Below are 19,732 nucleotides of genomic sequence, written 5' to 3' on the forward strand. Positions count from 1 at the left end.
CGGGCCCCGCTCACACTCCACCCGTGGGCCCCGCCCCTCCACCCGGGCCCCGCTCATACTCAACCCCTGGGCCCCGCACCTCCACCCGGGCCCCGCTCACACTCCACCCCTGGGCCCCGCCCCACCACCCGGGCCCCACTCACACTCCACCCCTGGGCCCCGCACCTCTACCCGGGCCCCGCTCACACTCCACTCCTGGGCCCTGCACCTCCACCCGGGCCCCGCTCACACTCCACCCCTGGGCCCCGCACCTCCACCCGGGCCCCGCTCACAGTCCACCCCTGGGCCTCGCACCTCCACCCGGGCCCCGCTCACACTCCACCCCTGGGCCCCGCACCTCCACTGGGCCCCGCTCACACTCCACCCCTGGCCCTGCACCTCCACCCGGGCCCCGCTCACACTCCATCCCTGGGCCCCGCACCTCCACCCGGGCCCTCCTCACACTCCACCCCTGCAGGGCCCTGCACCTCCACCCGGGCCCCGCTCACACTCCACCCCTGGGCCCCGCACCTCCACCCGGGCCCCGCTCACACTCCACCCCTGGGCCACGCACCTCCACCCGGGCCCCCCTCACACTCCACCCCTGGGCCCGACACCTCCACCGGGCCCCGCTCACACTCCACCTCTGGGCCCCGCACATCCACCCGGGCCCCCCTCACACTCCACCTCTGGGCCCCGCACCTCCACCCGGGCCCCGCTCACACTCCACCCCTGGGCCACGCACCTCCACCCGGGCCCCGCTCACACTCCTCCCCTGGGCCCCGCACATCCACCCGGGCCCCCCTCACACTCCACCTCTGGGCCCGAAACATCCACCGGGCCCCGCTCACACTCCACCCCTGCAGGGCCCCGCACCTCCACCCGGGCCCCATTCACACTCCACCCCTGGGCCCCGCACCTCCACCCGGGCCCCGCTCACACTCCACCCCTGCAGGGCCCTGCACCTCCAACCGGGCCCCGCTCACACTCCACCCCCGGGCCCCGCACCTCCAACCGGGCCCCGCTCACACTCCACCCCTGGGCCCCGCACCTCCACCCGGGCCCCGCTCACACTCCACCCCTGGGCCACGCACTTCCACCCGGGCCCCCCTCACACTCCACCCCTGCAGGGCCCTGCACCTCCACCCGGGCCCCGCTCACACTCCAACCCTGGGCCGCGCACCTCCACCCGGGCCCCGCTCACACTCCACCCCTGGGCCCCGCACCTCCACCCGGGCCCCGCTCACACTCCACCCCTGCAGGGCCCCGCCCTTCCACCCGGGCCCCGCTCACACTCCACCCCTGGCCCCGCACCTCCACCCGGGCCCCGCTCACACTCCACCCCTTGGCCCCACACCTCCACCTGGGCCCCGCTCACAGTCCACCCCTGCAGGGCCCTGCACCTCCACCCGGGCCCCGCTCACACTCCACCCCTGGGCCCCGCACCTCCACCCGGGCCCCGCTCACACTCCACCCCTTGGCCCCGCACCTCCACACGGGCCCTGCCAACACTCCACCCCTGGGCCCCGCACCTCCACCCGGGCCCCGCTCACACTCCACCCCTGGGCCCCGCACCTCCACCCGGGCCCCGCTCACACTCCACCCCTGGGCCACGCACCTCCACCCGGGCCCCCCTCACACTCGACCCGTGGGCCCGACACCTCCACCGGGCCCCGCTCACACTCCACCCCTGGGCCCCGCACATCCACTCGGGCCCCCCTCACACTCCACCTCTGGGCCCCGCACCTCCACCCGGGCCCCGCTCACGCTCCACCCCTGGGCCACGCACCTCCACCCGGGCCCCCCTCACACTCCACCCCTGGGCCCAACACCTCCACCGGGCCCCGCTCAAACTCCACCCCTGGGCCCGACACCTCCACCGGGCCCCTCTCACACTCCACCCCTGCAGGGCCCCGCACCTCCACCCGGGCCCCATTCACACTCCACCCCTGGGCCCCGCAACTCCACCCGGGCCCCGCTCACACTCCACCCCTGCAGGGCCCTGCACCTCCACCCGGGCCCCACTCACACTCCACCCCCGGGCCCCGCACCTCCAACCGGGCCCCGCTCACACTCCACCCCTGGGCCCCGCACCTCCACCCGGGCCCCGCTCACACTCCACCCCTGGGCCCCGCACCTCCACCCGGGCCCCGCTCACACTCCACCCCTGGGCCCCGCACCTCCACCCGGGCCCCCCTCACACTCCACCCCTGCAGGGCCCTGCACCTCCACCCGGGCCCCGCTCACACTCCACCCCTGGGCCCCGCACCTCCACCCGGGCCCCGCTCACACTCCACCCCTGGGCCCCGCACCTCCACCCGGGCCCCGCTCACATTCCACCCCTGCAGGGCCCCGCCCTTCCACCCGGGCCCCGCTCACACTCCACCCCTGGCCCCGCACCTCCACCCGGGCCCCGCTCACACTCCACCCCTGGGCCCCACACCTCCACCTGGGCCCCGCTCACAGTCCACCCCTGCAGGGCCCTGCACCACCACCCGGGCCCCGCTCACACTCCACCCCTGGGCCCCGCACCTCCACCCGGGCCCCGCTCACACTCCACCCCTTGGCCCCGCACCTCCACACGGGCCCTGCCAACACTCCACCCCTGGGCCCCGCACCTCCACCCGGGCCCCGCTCACACTCCACCCCTGGGCACAGCACCTCCACCGGGCACCGCTCACACTCCACCCCTGGGCCCCGCCCCTCCACCCTGGCCCCCCTCACACTCCGTCCTGGCCCCGCACCTCCACCCGGGCCCCGCTCACACTCCACCCCTGGGCCCTGCACCTCCATCCGGGCCCCCCTCACGCTCCACCCCTGGGCCCCGCACCTCCACTGGGCCCCGCTCACACTCCACCCCTGGGCCCCGCACCTCCATCTGGGCCCCGCTCACACTCCACCCCTGGGCCCCGCATCTCCACCCGGGCCCCGCTCACACTACACCCCTGGGCGCCGCACCTCCACCCGGGCCCCCCTCACGCTCCCCCCCTGGGCCCCGCACCTCCACTGGGCCCCGCTCACACTCCACCCCTGGGCCCCGCACCTCCATCTGGGCCCCGCTCACACTCCACCCCTGCAGGGCCCTGCACCTCCACCCGGGCCCCGCTCACACTCCACCCCTGGGCCCCGCATCTCCACCCGGGCCCCGCTCACACTACACCCCTGGGCGCCGCACCTCCACCCGGGCCCCGATCACACTCCACCCCTGGGCCCAGCATCTCCACCCGAGCCCCGCTCACACTCCACCCCTGGGCCCCGCACCTCCACCCGGGCCACCCTCACACTCCACCCCTGCAGGGCCCTGCACCTCCACCCGGGCCCCGCTCACACTCCACCCCTGGGCCCCGCACCTCCACCCGGGCCCCCCTCACTCTCCACTCCTGGGCTCCGCACCTCCACCCGGGGCCCCACTCACACTCCACCCCTGGGCCCCGCCCCTCCACCCGGGCCCCGCTCACACTCCACCCCTGGGCCCCGCACCTCCACCCGGGCCCCGCTCACACTCCACCCCTGGGCCCCGCACCTCCACCCGGGCCCCGCTCACACTCCACCCCTGCAGGGCCCCGCCCTTCCACCCGGGCCCTGCTCACACTGCACCCCTGGCCCCGCACCTCCACCCGGGCCCCCCTCACACTCCACACCTGGGCCCCGCATCTCCACCCGGGGCCCCGCTCACACTCCACCCCAGGGCCCCGCCCCTCCACCCGGGCCCCGCTCACACTCCACCCCTGGGCCCCGCACCTCCACCCGGGCCCCGCTCACACTCCACCCCTGGGCCCCGCACCTCCACCCGGGCCCCGCTCAGACTCCACCCCTGGGCCCCACACCTCCGCCCGGGCCCCGATCACACTCCACACCTGGGCCCCACACCGACACCCGGGCCCCGCTCACAGGCCACCCCTGGACCCCGTACCTCCACCCGGGCCCCGCTCACACTCCACCCCTGGGCCCCACACCTCCACCCGGGCCCCGCTCACACTCCACCCCTGGACCCCGCACCTCCACCTGTGCCCCGCTCACAGTCCACCCCTGCAGGGCCCTGCACCTCCACACGGGCCCCGCTCACACTCCACCCCTGGGCCCCGCACCTCCACCCGAGCTCCGCTCACACTCCACCGCTGCAGGGCCCCGCCCTACCACCCGGGCCCCGCTCACACTCCACCCCTGGCCCCGCACCTCCACCCTGGCCCCGCTCACACTCCAACCCTGGGCCCCACACCTCCACCTGGGCCCCGCTCACAGTCCACCCCTGCAGGGCCCTGCACCTCCACCCGGGCCCCGCTCACACTCCACCCCTGGGCTCGCACCTCCACCCGGGCCCCGCTCACACTCCACCCCTGGACCCCGCACCTCCACCCGGGCCCCGCTAACACTCCACCCCTGGGCCCCGCACCTCCACCCGGGCCCCGCTCACACTCCACCCCTGGGCCCCGCACCTCCACCGGGCACCGCTCACACTGCACCCCTGGGCCCCGCCCCTCCACCCGGGCCCCGCTCACACTCCGCCCTGGCCCCGCAGCTCCACCCAGGCCCCGCTCACACTCCACCCCTGGGCCCTGCACCTCCACCTGGGCCCCGCTCACAGTCCACCCCTGGGCCCCGCCCCTCCACCCGGACCCCGCTCACACTGCACCCCTGGGCCCCGCACCTCCATCCGGGCCCCGCTCACACTCCACCCCTGGGCCCCGCACCTCCACCCGCCCTCCCTCACACTCCCCTCCTGGGCCCCGCTCCTCCACCCGGGGCCCCGCTCACACTCCACCCCTGGGCCCCGCACCTCCACCCGGGCCCCGCTCACACTCCACCCCTGGGCCCCGCACCTCCACCCGAGCCCCGCTCACACTCCACCCCTGGCCCCGCACCTCCACCCGCGCCCCCCTCACACTCCACCCCTGCAGGGCCCTGCACCTCCACCCGGGCCCCGCTCACACTCCACCCCTGGGCCCCACACCTCCACCCGGGCCCCGCTCACACTCCACCCCTGGGCCCCACACCTCCACCCGGGCCCCGCTCACACTCCACCCCTGGCCCCGCACCACCACCCGGGCCCCACTCACACTCCACCCCTGGGCCTCACACTCCACCCGGGCCCCGCTCACACTCCACACCTGGGCCCCGCACCTCCACCTGGGCCCCGCTCACACTCCACCCCTGGGCCACACACCTCCACCCGGGCCCCGCTCACACTCCACCCCTGGGCCCCACACCTCCACCCGGGCCCCGCTCACACTCCACCCCTGGGCCCCGTCCCTCCACCAGGGCCCCACTCACACTCCACCCCTGGGCCCCGCCCTTCCACCCGGGCCCCGCTCACACGCCACCCCTGGCCCCGCACCACCACCCGAGCCCCACTCACACTCCACCCCTGGGCCTCACACTCCACCTGGGCCCCACTCACACTCCACCCCTGGGCCCCGCACATCCACCTGGGCCCCGCTCACACTCCACCCCTGGGCCCCGCATCTCCACCCGGGCCCCGCTCACACTCCACCCCTGGGCCCCGCACCTCCACCCGGGCCCCGCTCACACTACACCCCTGGGACCCGCACCTCCACCCAGGCCCCGCTCACACTCCACCCCTGGGCCCCGCATCTCCACCCGAGCCCCGCTCACACTCCACCCCTGGCCCCGCACCTCCACCCGCGCCCCCCTCACACTCCACCCCTGCAGGGCCCTGCACCTCCACCCGGGCCCCGCTCACACGCCACCCCTGGCCCCGCACCACCACCCGAGCCCCACTCACACTCCACCCGTGGGCCTCACACTCCACCCGGGCCCCGCTCACACTCCACCCCTGGGCCCCGCACCTCCACCTGGGCCCTGCTCACACTCCACCCCTGGGCCCCGCACCTCCACCTGGGCCCCGCTCACACTCCACCCCTGGGCCCCGCACCTCCACACGGGCCTCGCTCACACTACACCCCTGGGACCCGCACCTCCACCCAGGCCCCGCTCACACTCCACCCCTGGGCCCCGCATCTCCACCCGAGCCCCGCTCACACTCCACCCCTGGGCCCCGCACCTCCACCCAGGCCCCCCTCACACTCCACCCCTGCAGGGCCCTGCACCTCCACCTGGGCCCCGCTCTCACTCCACCCCTGGGCCCCGCACCTCCACCCGCCCCCCCTCACACTCCACTCCTGGGCCCCGCACCTCCACCCGGGGCCCCGCTCACACTCCACCCCTGGGCCCCACACCTCCACACGGGCCCTGCTCACACTCCTCCCCTGGGCCCCGCACCTCCACCCGGGCCCCGCTCACACTCCACCCCTGGGCCCCACACCTCCACCCGGGCCCCGCTCACACTCCACCCCAGGGGCCCGCCCCTCCACCCGGGCCCCACTCACACTCCACCCCTGGGCCCCGCCCCTCCACCCGGGCCCCGCTCACACGCCACCCCTGGCCCCGCACCACCACCCGAGCCCCACGCACACTCCACCCCTGGGCCACACACTCCACCTGGGCCCCGCTCACACTCCACCCCTGGGCCCCGCACCTCCACCCGGGCCCCGCTCACACTCCACCCCTGGGCCCCACACCTCCACCCGGGCCCCGCTCACACTCCACCCCTGGGCCCCGCCCCTCCACCCGGGCCCCACTCACACTCCACCCCTGGGCCCCGCCCCTCCACCCGGGCCCCGCTCACACGCCACCCCTGGCCCCGCACCTCCACCCGGGCCCCGCTCACACTCCACCCCTGGGCCCCACACCTGCACCCGGGCCCCGCTCACACTCCACCCCTGGGCTCGCACCTCCACCCGGGCCCCGCTCACACTCCACCCCTGGGCCCCGCACCTCCACCCGGGCCCCCCTCACACTCCACCCCTGCAGGGCCCTGCACCTCCACTGGGCCCCACTCACACTCCACCCCTGGGCCTCGCTCCTCCACCCGGGCCCCGCTCACACTCCACCCCTGGGTCCCACACCTCCACCTGGGCCCCGCTCACACTCCACCCCTGGGCCCCGCACCTCCACCCGGGCCCCGCTCACACTCCACCCGTGGGCCCCACCCCTCCACCTGGGACCCGCTCACACTCCACCCCTGGGCCCCGCTCCTCCACCCGGGCCCCGCTCACACTCCACCCCTGGGTCCCACACCTCCACCTGGGCCCCGCTCACACTCCACCCCTGGGCCTCCGCACCTCCACCCGGGCCCCGCTCACACTCCACCCGTGGGCCCCGCACCTCCACTGGGCCCCACTCACGCTCCACCCCTGGGCCCCGCACCTCCACCCGGGCCCTGCTCACACTCCACCCCTGGGCCCCGCACCTCCACCTGGGCCCCACTCACACTCCACCCCTGGCGCCGCACCTCCACCCGGGCCCCGCTCACACTCCACCCCTGGGCCCCGCACCTCCACCCAGGCCCCGCTCACACTCCACCCCTGGGCCCTGCTCACACTCCACCCCTGGGCCCTGCACCTCCACCCAGGCCCCGCTCACACTCCACCCCTGGGCCCCGCACCTCCACCTGGGCCCCACTCACACTCCACCCCTGGCGCCGCACCTCCACCCGGGCCCCGCTCACACTCCACCCCTGGGCCCCGCACCTCCACCCAGGCCCCGCTCACACTCCACCCCTGGGCCCCGCTCACACTCCACCCCTGGGCCCTGCACCTCCACCCAGGCCCCGCTCACACTCCACCCCTGGGCCCTGCACTTCCACCTGGGCCCCACTCACGCTCCACCCCTGCAGGGCTACGCACCTCCACCCGGGCCCCGCACCTCCACCCAGGCCCCGCTCACACTCCACCCCTGGCCCCGCACCTCCATCCTGTTTCAGATTTGTAGCAAACCCAAACTCACCTGTTTTGGGTGTTAAAATTTCCCCCTACGCCTCTATTTATAAAGCCAAGGATCCTGTATGTCTTTTTAACAGCCTTCTCAACTTGTTCTGCCACCTTCAACGATTTGTGTACGTACACCCCCAGGTCATTTAGTTTATACTGCCTCTCCTCATTTCTTCCTACCAAAATGAACACTTCACACTTCTCTGCATTGAATTTCATCTGCCATGTGTCTGCCCATTCCACCAACCTGTGTATGTCCTCCTGAAGTCTCTTGCTATCCTCCTTACTGTTTATGACATTTCCAAGTTTCGTGTCATCTAGAAACTTTGAAATTATGCCCTGTATACCCAAATCCAGATCATTAATATATATCAAACTGAGCAGTGGTCCTAATACCAACCCCTGAGGGACATCACTGTATACTTGCCTCCAGTCTGAAAAGCAACCATTCACCACTGTTCCATGCTTTCTGCCCCTTAGCCAATTTCATATCCATGCTGCCACTGCCCTCTCAATCCCACAGGCTTCAATTTTGCTAACAAGTTTATTATGTGGTACTTTATCAAACGCTTTTTGAAAGTTCCAATACACATCAACCCTCTCCGTTACTTCATCAAAGGCCTGAATCACGTTAGTCAAACGTTTAACAAATCTGTGCTGGCTTTCATTTATTATGTGACAGATAAGAGAGTGTCTATGAATGTTATTTATATGGATTTCCAGAAGGCATTCGATAAGGTTCCACACAAGCATGAAAGCGCATGGAATTGGACACTGACATGGGTCGGGAATTGGTTATGAGATAGGAGACAGAGAGCAGGGATAATGGGTATGTACTCCTCAGTTTCTTTAACGTGGGGTTGGGAGTAGCACTCTTTGCATAATATTTATCAATGACTTAGATGCAGGAATAGAGAGCAGTATATCCAAATTTGCTGACAACACTCAGTTAGGTGGCACAGTGAGTTGTGTACATGGGAACAGAAAGTTGCAAAGGGACATTGATAGATTAGGTGAGTGGGAAAAACTGTGGCAGATGGAGTTTAATGTGGGGAAGTGTGAGGTCATCCATTGTGGACCTAAAAGATAGATCAGTGTATTTTCTAAATGGTGAAAAGCTAGGAACTGTGGAGGAGCAAAGAGATTTAGGGGTCCATGTACAGAAATCACTAAAAGCTAGTGGACATGTACAAAACATTATTTAAAATGGAATGTTAGCCTTTATTTCAAGGGGGCTGGAATACAAAGGGTGGAAGTTATTCTACAGGTGTAAAAAACTTTGGTTAGACCACATCTGGAGTACCATGTTCAGTTCTGGGCACCACACCTCAGGAATGACATATTGGCCTTGGAGGGTGTGAAGTGCTGATTTAACAGAATGATTCCGGGGCTAAAAGGGTGCGCACTGGTTGCATAGACTAAGCTTTATTCCCTTGAGTATAGAAGAATAAGAGGTTATCTAATTGAGATGTATAAGGTGATTAAAGGATTTGAGAGTCCTGAACAAGGGGGCATAAACTTAAAATTAGAGCTAGGTATTGATATCAGGAAGCACTTCACACAAAGGGTAGTGGGAATCTGAAAGGCTCCCTCAAAAAGCTGTTGAGCCTGGGTCAATTGCAAATTTCAAAACTGAGGTAGATCGATTTTTGTTAGGTAAGGGTATTAAGGGATATGGAGCGAAGAGAGTTGAAGTACAGATCAGCCATGATCAAATTGAATGGCGGAACACGTGCCTATCTTCCTATTCTGTAAGGGGTGGTGTGTGGGTCAGCTTCACCTCTGACTTGTGAGCGGTTCGAATCGCTCCCACTCCCTTGGTTCTAGGCCTGGGACTTATTTGGGGGTTGATGTAATAAAACTCACTACGCACTTGGTTTGAGCATAAAGCAAGGCTTTAATCAACTTGTTTCAGAACATGGAGGTCTAGTTGTACTTCACTAGTTCCTTGTCTTACAAAATGTCCCTGGTTAGCTGGGCTCATGCCCGAGTATTTATACTCCTTGGAGGGCGCCAGCAGCTGGCCGTCCAGCGTTATTTCATGAGTAGTTTCTTGATGATGATGAGATTTATAACATTCTTCCAGCCTAAAAGATTTGGAAGTCCGACGACTTCCTCTTAACGGATTAAGCGGACCACCAATAGCCACAGTCTTTTAGATTTTTGTTTATGGCTAGAAGGCACCTCTCCCCGGACAGTGTCTTGGTCCCTGGGCCGCGTGATCTGTACCGGTGGATTGACAGAGCCCGTGTTGCTCTGATCGACCTTAGGGAGGCTGGGGAGATCGTGACTCCGGGTGCGGGCGCAGAACTGGCTTCATCCTGTTTGATAGCCGGGGACTGACTGGCGTCCTTGCCTCGGGTGGCCATCCCATGGGGAGCGCTCAGCTCCCTGAGTGGATCCGGTGGGGCAACTGGCAGATCTCTCGATGTCCCAGGTAGGGCGTCATCTTCGGGGAGCGCAGTGTCAGCATCATCCCCGTGGGTCCCCCTATCAGTTGGGTCCATGTAACCGGCTGGACAGGGAGCCAGGTCCCGGATGAAACGGTGGACTCCCGGCCATCAAGGTACTGCACATGCGCGTACGTGGGATTGACATCCGTGAGTTCTACCTCGTCAACGAGAGGATCGTTTTTAGATGATCGGACGAATCTTCGGAGCAGCACAGGGCCGAGAGCTGCCAACCATGACGGTAGAGACGTCCCATGGGTGGAGCGACACTGGAAGCTGAAGAATCGCTCGTGAGGTGTGACATTGGTAGACGTAGAAAGGAGAGACCAGATGGAATGCAACACGTCCAGGAGCATAGTTTCCCACTGCTGGTCTGGTAGGTTGTGTGACCTCAGCGCAGGACGAACAGCGTTCCAAATGATAGCGTTGTATCTCTCAACTTGTCCGTTACCGATGGGATGGTACGGTGTCGTTTTACTTGTGGCGATTCCCCTTGGGAGAGATAACTTTTGAGTTCACTTGACATGAAGGAGGGACCCCGATCAGAGTGGATGTAATTGGCCGTACCGCAAAGGGAAAAGACTTGATCAAGGCATTTGATCACTGTGGAAGTAAGTATATTGGGACAGGGGAAAGCAAAGGGAAAGCATGAATATTCATCCACCATAGTCAGTAAGTAGGTGTTTCACGTTGAGGAAGGCAATGGCCATTTAAAGTCAATGCTGAGTCACTGCATAGGCTGCATAGCGTGTATGAACGAGCCAGCCGATGGACGGAAGAATTGCGGTTTTAATTCCTCACAAATTCTACAGGAGGAGCACGTTCTTTTCACATCTTCCGTAGAAAATGGGAGATTTTTAGATCGCACAAGGTGCAACATATGGGTAACGCCAGGATGGCATAAGTCAGTATGAAGATCTGCAAGAGTCGAAGTTGACATAGAAGAGCAGAATGCCTGCGTGAGGGTATCCGGGGCCACATTCTCTTTGCCGGGTCGATAATGTATGGTGTATCCAAAGGCGGCCAATTCCATCCTCCAGAGTTGTATTTTGTTATTCTTGATCTTAGTGCGTTTCTGGTTATCCAGCATAAAGGCCACGGAGCGCTGAGCGGTTATAAGTGTGAAATGGCGACGAGTGAGAAAATGACTCAATTTACATACAGCTTTGATGATGGCTGTAGCCTCCTTCTCGACAGGAGGATAATGGAGTTCGCTACTGTAATGTATGTACCTTTAAGGCGGGAACTACTTTCTACAGCTCATGTATACTGTAGTACCGGCAGTGACCACACCTGTATATAACGCTGAGTAGTAATCTGTTGTTTCAGCTGCAGTTTGAACCACGTTGAGTAAACACCTGTTGTACTGTTCTCTGCAGTCCTTTTCTTATTATTACACGGACGTTACAGTGGCGACGAGAAAGTTCGAACCTACCTGCAACTCTGCCTCACCTCCCAGGGATTCGCTCCTGGAGAACAGTGGAAGAAGGTCGAGTCCAGAAGCACAGGCATCGACCACGGGCAACCGCCCAGTCATCCAGCGGAGATTTGAGCATTGCAGGGGAGGCTGTCGAGAGCCAGGCTTGGCTTTCCAGTCACAGTGGTCCAGCGAAACGGGATACTGCGCAGACCCTTCCCGGACAGCGATGGGCTAGAGCCCGACTGAGCGGCACAGAAAAAGGCAGAGCCGTGTCGACGGGGGAGAGAGAGAGGGCAGAGCGCACAGGTTGCAGCCAGTGTTCAGGACCGAACGGCGTCAATGGCGGAGAGAGGCGAGAGAGAGCAGAGCGCAGCCGGTGTTCAAGGGCCGAGCAGCATCAACGGGGGAGAGAGGTGTGCAGGGAAACACGAGGCGCTGCCATTGCCACGAGGACCGCAGAGAGCGGCATTGGCAGCATCGCAGGAGCAGCGCACGAAACCCACAGGGCGTCGCCATTTGCCACGAGGACCGCCGAGAGCGGCGTTGGCAGCAGTGCGGGAGACGCCATTTTAAGCCACAGTGGGGAAGAAAGGAAAGCGTGGGAGACACCATTTTAAGCCAGTCTAACCACACCCAAAAATGCCGAAGAGTGGCAGTATCACAGCGTTCGACAATGAAGTCGAAGATTGGACGACATATGTCGAACGCATAGAAGTATACTGCAAGGCGAATGAAGTGCCAGATGACAAGAAAGCGCTGGTGTTGTTGAATTCAATGGGTGCAAAAACGTATGGCTTACTACGAAACCTAGTAACCCCAGAGAAGCCAGTAGAAAAGGATTTTGAAAACAGTGTCAATCCTACAGGACCACTTAAACCCCACACCGCTGCTGATAGCAGAAAGATTCAAGTTTCACAAAAGGAACCAGCATAAGGATGAAAGCAATGCTGATTATGTTTGACAAATTTGACAAATTTGACAAATTTGCTGGAGTTCTTTGAGGAAGTAACATATAGGGTGGATAAAGGGGAACCAGTGGACGTAGTGTATTTAGACTTCCAAAAGGCATTTGACAAGGTGCCACACAAAAGATTATTGCTTAAGATAAAAAATCACGGGATTGGGGGTAATATTCTGGCATGGATAGAGGATTGGCTATCTAACAGAAGGCAGAGAGTTGGGATAAATGGTTCATTCTCAGACTGGCAATCAGTAACTAGTGGTGTTCCGCAGGGGTCAGTGCTGGGTCCCCAACTCTTTACAATCTATATTAACGATTTGGAGGAGGGGACCGAGTGTAACATATCAAAGTTTGCAGATGATACTAAGATGGGAGGGAAAGTAGTGAGTGAGGAGGACATAAAAAACCTGCAAGGGGACATAGACAGGCTAAGTAAGTGGGCAGAGATTTGGCAGATGGAATACAATACTGGAAAGTGTGAGGTTATGCACTTTGGCAGGAAAAATCGTAGAGCAAGTCATTATCTTAATGGCAAGAAACTGGAAAGTACTGAAGTACAAAGTGATCTGGGGGTCCTGGTGCACGAAACTCAAAAGGTTAGTATGCAGGTGCAGCAAGTGATTAAGAAGGCCAATGGAATGTTGGCTTTCATTGCTAGGGGGATAGAATATAAAAATAGGGAGGTATTGCTTCAGTTGTACAAAGTATTGGTGAGACCGCACCTGGAATACTGCATACAGTTTTGGTGTCCATACTTAAGAAAGGACATACTTGCTCTCGAGTCAGTACAAAGAAGGTTCACTTGGTTAATCCCGGGGATGAGGGGATGGACATATAAGTAGATTGGGACTCTACTCATTGGAGTTCAGAAGAATGAGAGGCGATCTTATTGAGACATATAAGATTGTGAAGGGGTTGGATCAGGTGGATGCGGGGAGGATGTTCCCAATGATGGGTGAAACTAGAACTAGGGGGCATAGTCTTAGAATAAGGGGCTGCTCTTTCAAAACTGAGATGAGGAGGAACTACTTCACTCAGAGGGTGGTAGGTCCATGGAATATGCTGCCCCAAAAAGCTGTAGAAGCTATATCATTACATAAATTTAAGACAGTTTCCTAGAAGTAAAGGGAATTAAGGGTTACGGGGAGCAGGCAGGAATTTGGACATGAATCTAGGTTCGGATCGGTCATGGCGCTGTTGGTAGCGGAGCGGGCCCAGGGGCCGTGTAGCCTGATTCTGCTCCTATTTCATGTGTCTAATTCTGTTAGATTCAGGAGATGGTTCTGTGATACTGGATTGGCGGTTAGGATCAGATCAGCCATGATCTTATTGAATGGCGGAGCAGGCTCGCGGGGCTGATTGGCCTACTCCTGCTCCTATTTCTTATGTTCTTATGTTCTTATTATTTAACAGAACTGCGCAAACTGTCGAAACACTGCCAATTTGGAGCATGACTGGCAGATACCTTAAGGGACAAGTTTGTGTGTGGGCTTCAAAGTGAAGGAACCCAGAAATGGCTTTTATCTGAAAAGGACCTTACGCTGGAAAAGGCTTTCAGCATTGCAGTATCATATGAAGCAGCAGCACGGGGCGCTGCAGAGATACAACAGAGACTGCAAGAATATGGCACTAACAAAATGTCATATGGAACAGAGAAGTGCTATCGCTGCGGCAGAACAACACACGACCAGAATGATTGCTGGTTCAAAGACAAAGTGTGCAGACAGTGTGGAAAAGTAGGACACATAGCACGAGTCTGCAGGTCGGGAAAGAAAACCAGCAATAAGAAACTGACCAAAGGGAAGTACAAGAAGGTACATAAGATAACGGAGAATAGTTCAGACGAACAAAAGAGTGATAACGACTCCGAAAGCAGGGAACTGAGTTGTCTGAAACTACATAATGTGATCACAACGGAGGATCACCGAACCATTTGGGTCACTCTCAAGATAGCAGGAGTCCAGGTAAAGATGGAATTGGACACAGGATCAGCTCTAACAGTCATAAACCGACGGGACTACGAGCGGCTATTCTCACACATACCCTTGAGAGACACAAAAATTATTTTGAAGACGTACACGGGGCAAAATGTCTACCCCAAAGGAAAAATAAGGGTGACCGTTATATATAACGGTAAGGAAACACCAAAACTAGACCTGTATGTATTGCAAGATGGAGGACCACCATTACTGGGACGTGAATGGATCCGGAAAATACAACTGGATTGGCATTCCATACAGGCACTGACTGTGGCTGGCAAAAAGGATGATGACGTCACACCTGGGCGACTGTCAAAGTTCCTAACTGACGCGAAAGAAGTGTTCCAGCAAGGACTCGGAACACTAAAAGGCATGACAGCGACGATTAAAATTGAAGAAAACGCAAGCCCAAAATTTTTTAGGGCCAGGCCGGTACCTTATGCGATCCGCCCAGCCGTCGAAGCAGAGCTGGAGAGTCTGGAACATTCAGGAGTACTGTCCATGGTAGACTGGAGCGAGTCGGCTACACCCATCGTCCCTGTGATGAAAAAGTCATTGAGCAGCACGCCTGGGGAACCAAGGAAGGTTCGCATCTGTGGGGACGTTAAGGTAACAGTGAACCCAGTCCTTCACACCGTACAATATCCACTTCCGCGGATTGAAGATATTTTCGCCTCGCTACCTGGAGGGAAACGCTTCACTAAGATTGATCTGGCCCAGGTGTATCTGCAAATGGAGGTAGAAGAAACATCAAAAAAATACCTCACAATCAACACCCATAAAGGTCTCTACCAATACAACCGGCTGGTATTCGGGGTAGCATCAGCTCCGGCTATTTGGCAGAGGGCAATGGAACAAGTCCTGCAAGGGATCCCAGGGACCCAGTGTTATTTGGACGACATCCTGGTCGCGGCTGAAAATGACAGTGATCACCTTGCCAACCTGGAGCAGGTGCTCACTAGATTGCAGGAATATGGGCTCCGAGCTAACTGCCCCAAATGCGAGTTTTTTAGAAAACAGATCTCGTATTGTGGCCACGTTATCGATAAAGAGGGGTTACATAAGTCCCCAGAGAAGATTGAGGCAGTAGTCAAGGCTCCAGCACCGGAAAATGTGTCACAACTGAGGTCGTTCCTCGGGCTGGTAAACTACTACCATAAGTTCTTGCCAAATTTGTCTACAATACTACACCCACTGAACACCCTACTGCAAACTGGGGTGCCATGGAAGTGGAATGACGAATGTAGACGAGCTTTCCAGAAGAGCAAAACACTAATCACATCGAAAGAGGTATTGGCCCATTACAACCCAGCGTTACCAATTCGGTTGGCTTGTGATGCGTCACCCTACGGCATTGGAGCAATGCTGTCGCACAAATTCTCGGACGGCTCAGAGTGGCCAATAGCCTTTGCGTCACGATCACTAACCTCAGCCGAGCGTAACTACGCCCAGATTGACAGGGAGGCACTCAGCCTAGTGTGGGGAGTGAAAAAGTTCAATCACTATCTGCACGGGCAGAAATTCATCTTGCTGACTGATCACCAGCCTCTTGTCTCCATTTTTAATCAGAAGAAGGGCGTTCCGGTGATGACTGCGCAACGACTACAATGATGGTCACTTTTTCTAGGGGCACACCACTATGAGATTGAATATAAGGGCACGAAACAGCATGGAAATGCTGATGGGCTATCACGCCTGCCACTGCCTACTGCGGAGGAAGCACCAGCAGTGGATCCTGTCGAAATATTCCATTCAACTACAGTTGAATACCTACCGGTAACTAACGCTTGTACCGTAAAGGAAACCCGAAATGACCCGACACTGTCTCGGGTATATGATTTGACGGTGAAGGGATGTCCAGCATATGGCGACTCACTGTTGCCAGCATTCTCGACAAGGAGAGAACAGCTGTCAGTGTGCCGGGGGACCTTGATGTGTGGATCCCGAGTGGTAATTCCACCCAAGTTAAGGGAGAGAGTGCTCAATGAGCTTCATGAGGGTCATCTGTGAGGGGTAAAAATGAAAAGCCTAGCCAGGGCTTATGTGTGGTCGTCGGGAATCGATAAACTAATTGAGGACCTGACCAAGAGCTGCTCAGGATACCAGAAAGTCCAAAATGCACCACCACAGGCCCCTCTACACCCATGGGAGTGGCCCTCATCTCCATGGCAACGGGTGCATATTGATTTTGCTGGTCCATTCATGGACTCAATGTTTTTAATAGCCGTGAATGCGCACTCGAAATGGCCTGAGGTCATCAAAATGTCCTCCACCACCACGGAGAAAACTATTGCAGTCCTACGGACCATTTTTGCCAGGAATGGCTTACCAGAACAGATTTGCTCCGACAACGGACCACAGTTTGTGTCCGAAGAGTTCCGGAGGTTCTTGAAAAAGAATGGGATATGGCATTACACATCTGCCCCGTATCATCCAGCCACAAATGGATTGGCTGAGAGGTTCGTACAAACCTTTAAGAAGGCAATAAAGGCTATGTACAATGACAACATTCCACTGCAGCACAAGGTGGACAATTTCCTGTTCGCCTACCGGAATGCGACACATGCAGTCACCAACCAGGCCCCAGCCATGATGTTCTTTAACCGAAGGTTAAGATCTCGCCTGGATTTGCTCAGACCAAACGTACAAAGAGATGTTGAGAGTAAGCAATTCCAGCACATCCATGAGAAGCCAACAAGGAGCTTCAATGTAGGGCAACCAGTCTTGGCCCGCGACTACCGAACAGAAAAATGGCAGCCTGGAACGATATGCACACGGCAGGGCCCACTAATGTACACAGTGGATGTTGGGGAGAGCATCATGAGACGCCATGCTGACCAGATCCTAGAGTCACAGGAACAAGTCAACCCCATGCCTCGCCCATACGTACCTGGTGATGAACCCGACGTACAGGTAGCATCTACCCCAGAAACAATAGCATCGGAAGCTGATGAACCAAGCGACGACAGGGGGCCAGAATCGCCTCTGCATCAAGAGCAAGACACTCGGGAACGGCGCTATCCAGAAAGGATCAGGAAGCCTCCCCAAAGACTGAATTTATAAATAGAGTATTTTCAGATAATGTTGCATGTTAAAAGTGTTAATTGTAATTAGTTTGATATTTAATTGTTAAATGAGTGTTATGGTACTGTTAATCCAAAAGGGGAGGAATTGTAATGTATGTACCTTTTAAGGGGGGAACTACTTTCTACAGCTCATGTATAGTGTAGTACCGGCAGTGACCACACCTATATATAACGCTGAGTAGTAATCTGTTGTTTCAGTTGCAGTTTGAACCACGTTGAGTAAACACCTGTTGTACCGTTCTCTGCAGTCCTTTTCTTATTATTACACGGACGTAACAGCTACCCTGCAAAGTTCTGGACAGAAATGCAATGGGTCGACAACCTTGATTCAAGGTAGCAGAGATCGCCACATCCGATGCATCGCACTCGACCACGAAGGGAAGATTTTCATCAATGGAACGAAGCATGGCTTTTTCCAGTTGTCGCTTGAGGAGGTTGAAAGCTGAAATAGCCGTTGCCTCCAATGGAAATGACTTTGCGTGAAGCAGGGGCTGGATCTGGTCAGAGAAGTGGGGTAGCCATTTCGCATAATAGGCGAACATGCCGAGTGCCCGACGAAGAGAGCCGAGATTCGTAGGGAGGGAGAGCTCCTGAAGCGGACGAAGTCGCTCCGGATCCGGTTTGATGACACCGTTGCCCACCCAATAGTCAAGGATGTTGACTGATGGTACTGATTTCACAGATTTGGACTCATTTAAGGTTAAGTTGCGATGACAGAGAACGTCAAAAAATTTCTGGAAGTTGGCATCATGCTCCTTCTGGTCATGACCAGCAATGGTGATATTATCCAGATATGTAAAAGTGTCCGTTAAGTTCTCCTGTTTGACTAGGCTATCCATTGCCCGTTGAAAGACGGCCACCCCATTGGTGACCCCAAATGGAAGGCGACAAAACTGGTAAAGCCGACCATTGGCCTCAAAGGCCGTATACTTTTTGTCAGAGTCCTTTAACGATATTTGACAGAGCCAACCAAAGCCTATGCATCTCCTAGCGAGACTCAAGAACTAGTGATGTGTGGAATACACAACACAGCAGAGTAATACTTGTACTTGTAGGCTGGAGCTTCCAAATATCCACTAGACCCATCCTGCTACCAAAGTATATCCAATGTAGGGCTACATAAGGATTCTTCCCTCCCCCCTCCATATATGAAATTAGGAAGGATAATTTTTCTCTGAGCCCTGTGCCTGAGCCTACTGCAAGTGCAGTGCCCGAAAGAGAAGGAAAGTAAACTTCACTGTGAGGAACATCAGGAAGAACTGAAGCTGTTTTGTGAAACTGACAAGAAATTGATCTGTCTGATTTGTAGAGATGCGCGGGAACACAGAGAGCACCGCTTCAAGCCCATTAAAGAAGCTGTTGGAATCTACAAGGATCAGCTGAAATCTTCCTTAGATTCTCTCACAGAGAAGAAATCGGCGGTTCTAGAAACGGAATTAAAACAGAAACAGCAGATTTCCGCAGTTAGGGAACAGTTGAGCAGTCTGCAGACCCGCATCACATCCGAGTTCGCTAAAATGCACCAGATTCTCACTGAGAAAGAGCAGCGTTTAATCAGATATCTCAGGGAACAAGAGGGGGAGATTCTAGAAACAATGAAGAAAAACCTCCGAGAAATTCAAGAGAATTTAAAGTCTATTCAGGAGAAACTCTCAAAGTTGCAGAAACAGATGGAGCAAAAAGACGGGCTGACATTTCTGAAGGAGGAAGCTTATCGGAAGAGGAGGTTGTAATGATCAGTAACATGTCATTCTAGAATGGTGCACTAGGTGGAGCTGTATGTTTAGTAAGGGGCTACCCACAAGGCAGTAGTCAAGATGGATGCCTGTACACTAGTCCACATGGCTGAATAAATGACTAGCTCAAGCTAGCTGTTCATAATGAAAACGTCTATTTATTTATGAAGATAACACCGTCTTAATCTTTTATTCAGTGATAGCAATAGCTTTTTTGTTATGGATGCAGTGTCTTAGTGGATTTTAGTGGCTAGATTTATTTTATTACTACATTGTGACATGGGAATGTATCCTCTAATATCTGGCACCACAGCTGAATGAAGCAGGGTGC

At 58.4% G+C, this 19,732-nt stretch overlaps 1 protein-coding gene across 1 annotated transcript in view; it reads left to right on the plus strand.

Annotated features, from left to right (window-relative positions):
• LOC147106566 (nuclear factor 7, ovary-like) overlaps positions 1–19,425 on the plus strand; it is a 58,592-nt gene extending 39,167 nt beyond the window's left edge. Inside the window, exon 2 of the mRNA XM_086008482.1 lies at positions 18,874–19,425. Coding sequence (XP_085864608.1) covers positions 18,874–19,398 — 525 coding nt within the window. The 3' untranslated portion in view covers positions 19,399–19,425. The remainder of the gene's footprint in view (positions 1–18,873) is intronic.
• Positions 19,426–19,732: the final 307 nt, after the last annotated feature.

This window comes from Somniosus microcephalus, chromosome 15, assembly GCF_052327205.1.
Source record: "Somniosus microcephalus isolate GS21.2 chromosome 15, FLI_Smic_1.0, whole genome shotgun sequence".
NCBI classification, from domain to species: Eukaryota; Metazoa; Chordata; class Chondrichthyes; order Squaliformes; family Somniosidae; genus Somniosus; species Somniosus microcephalus.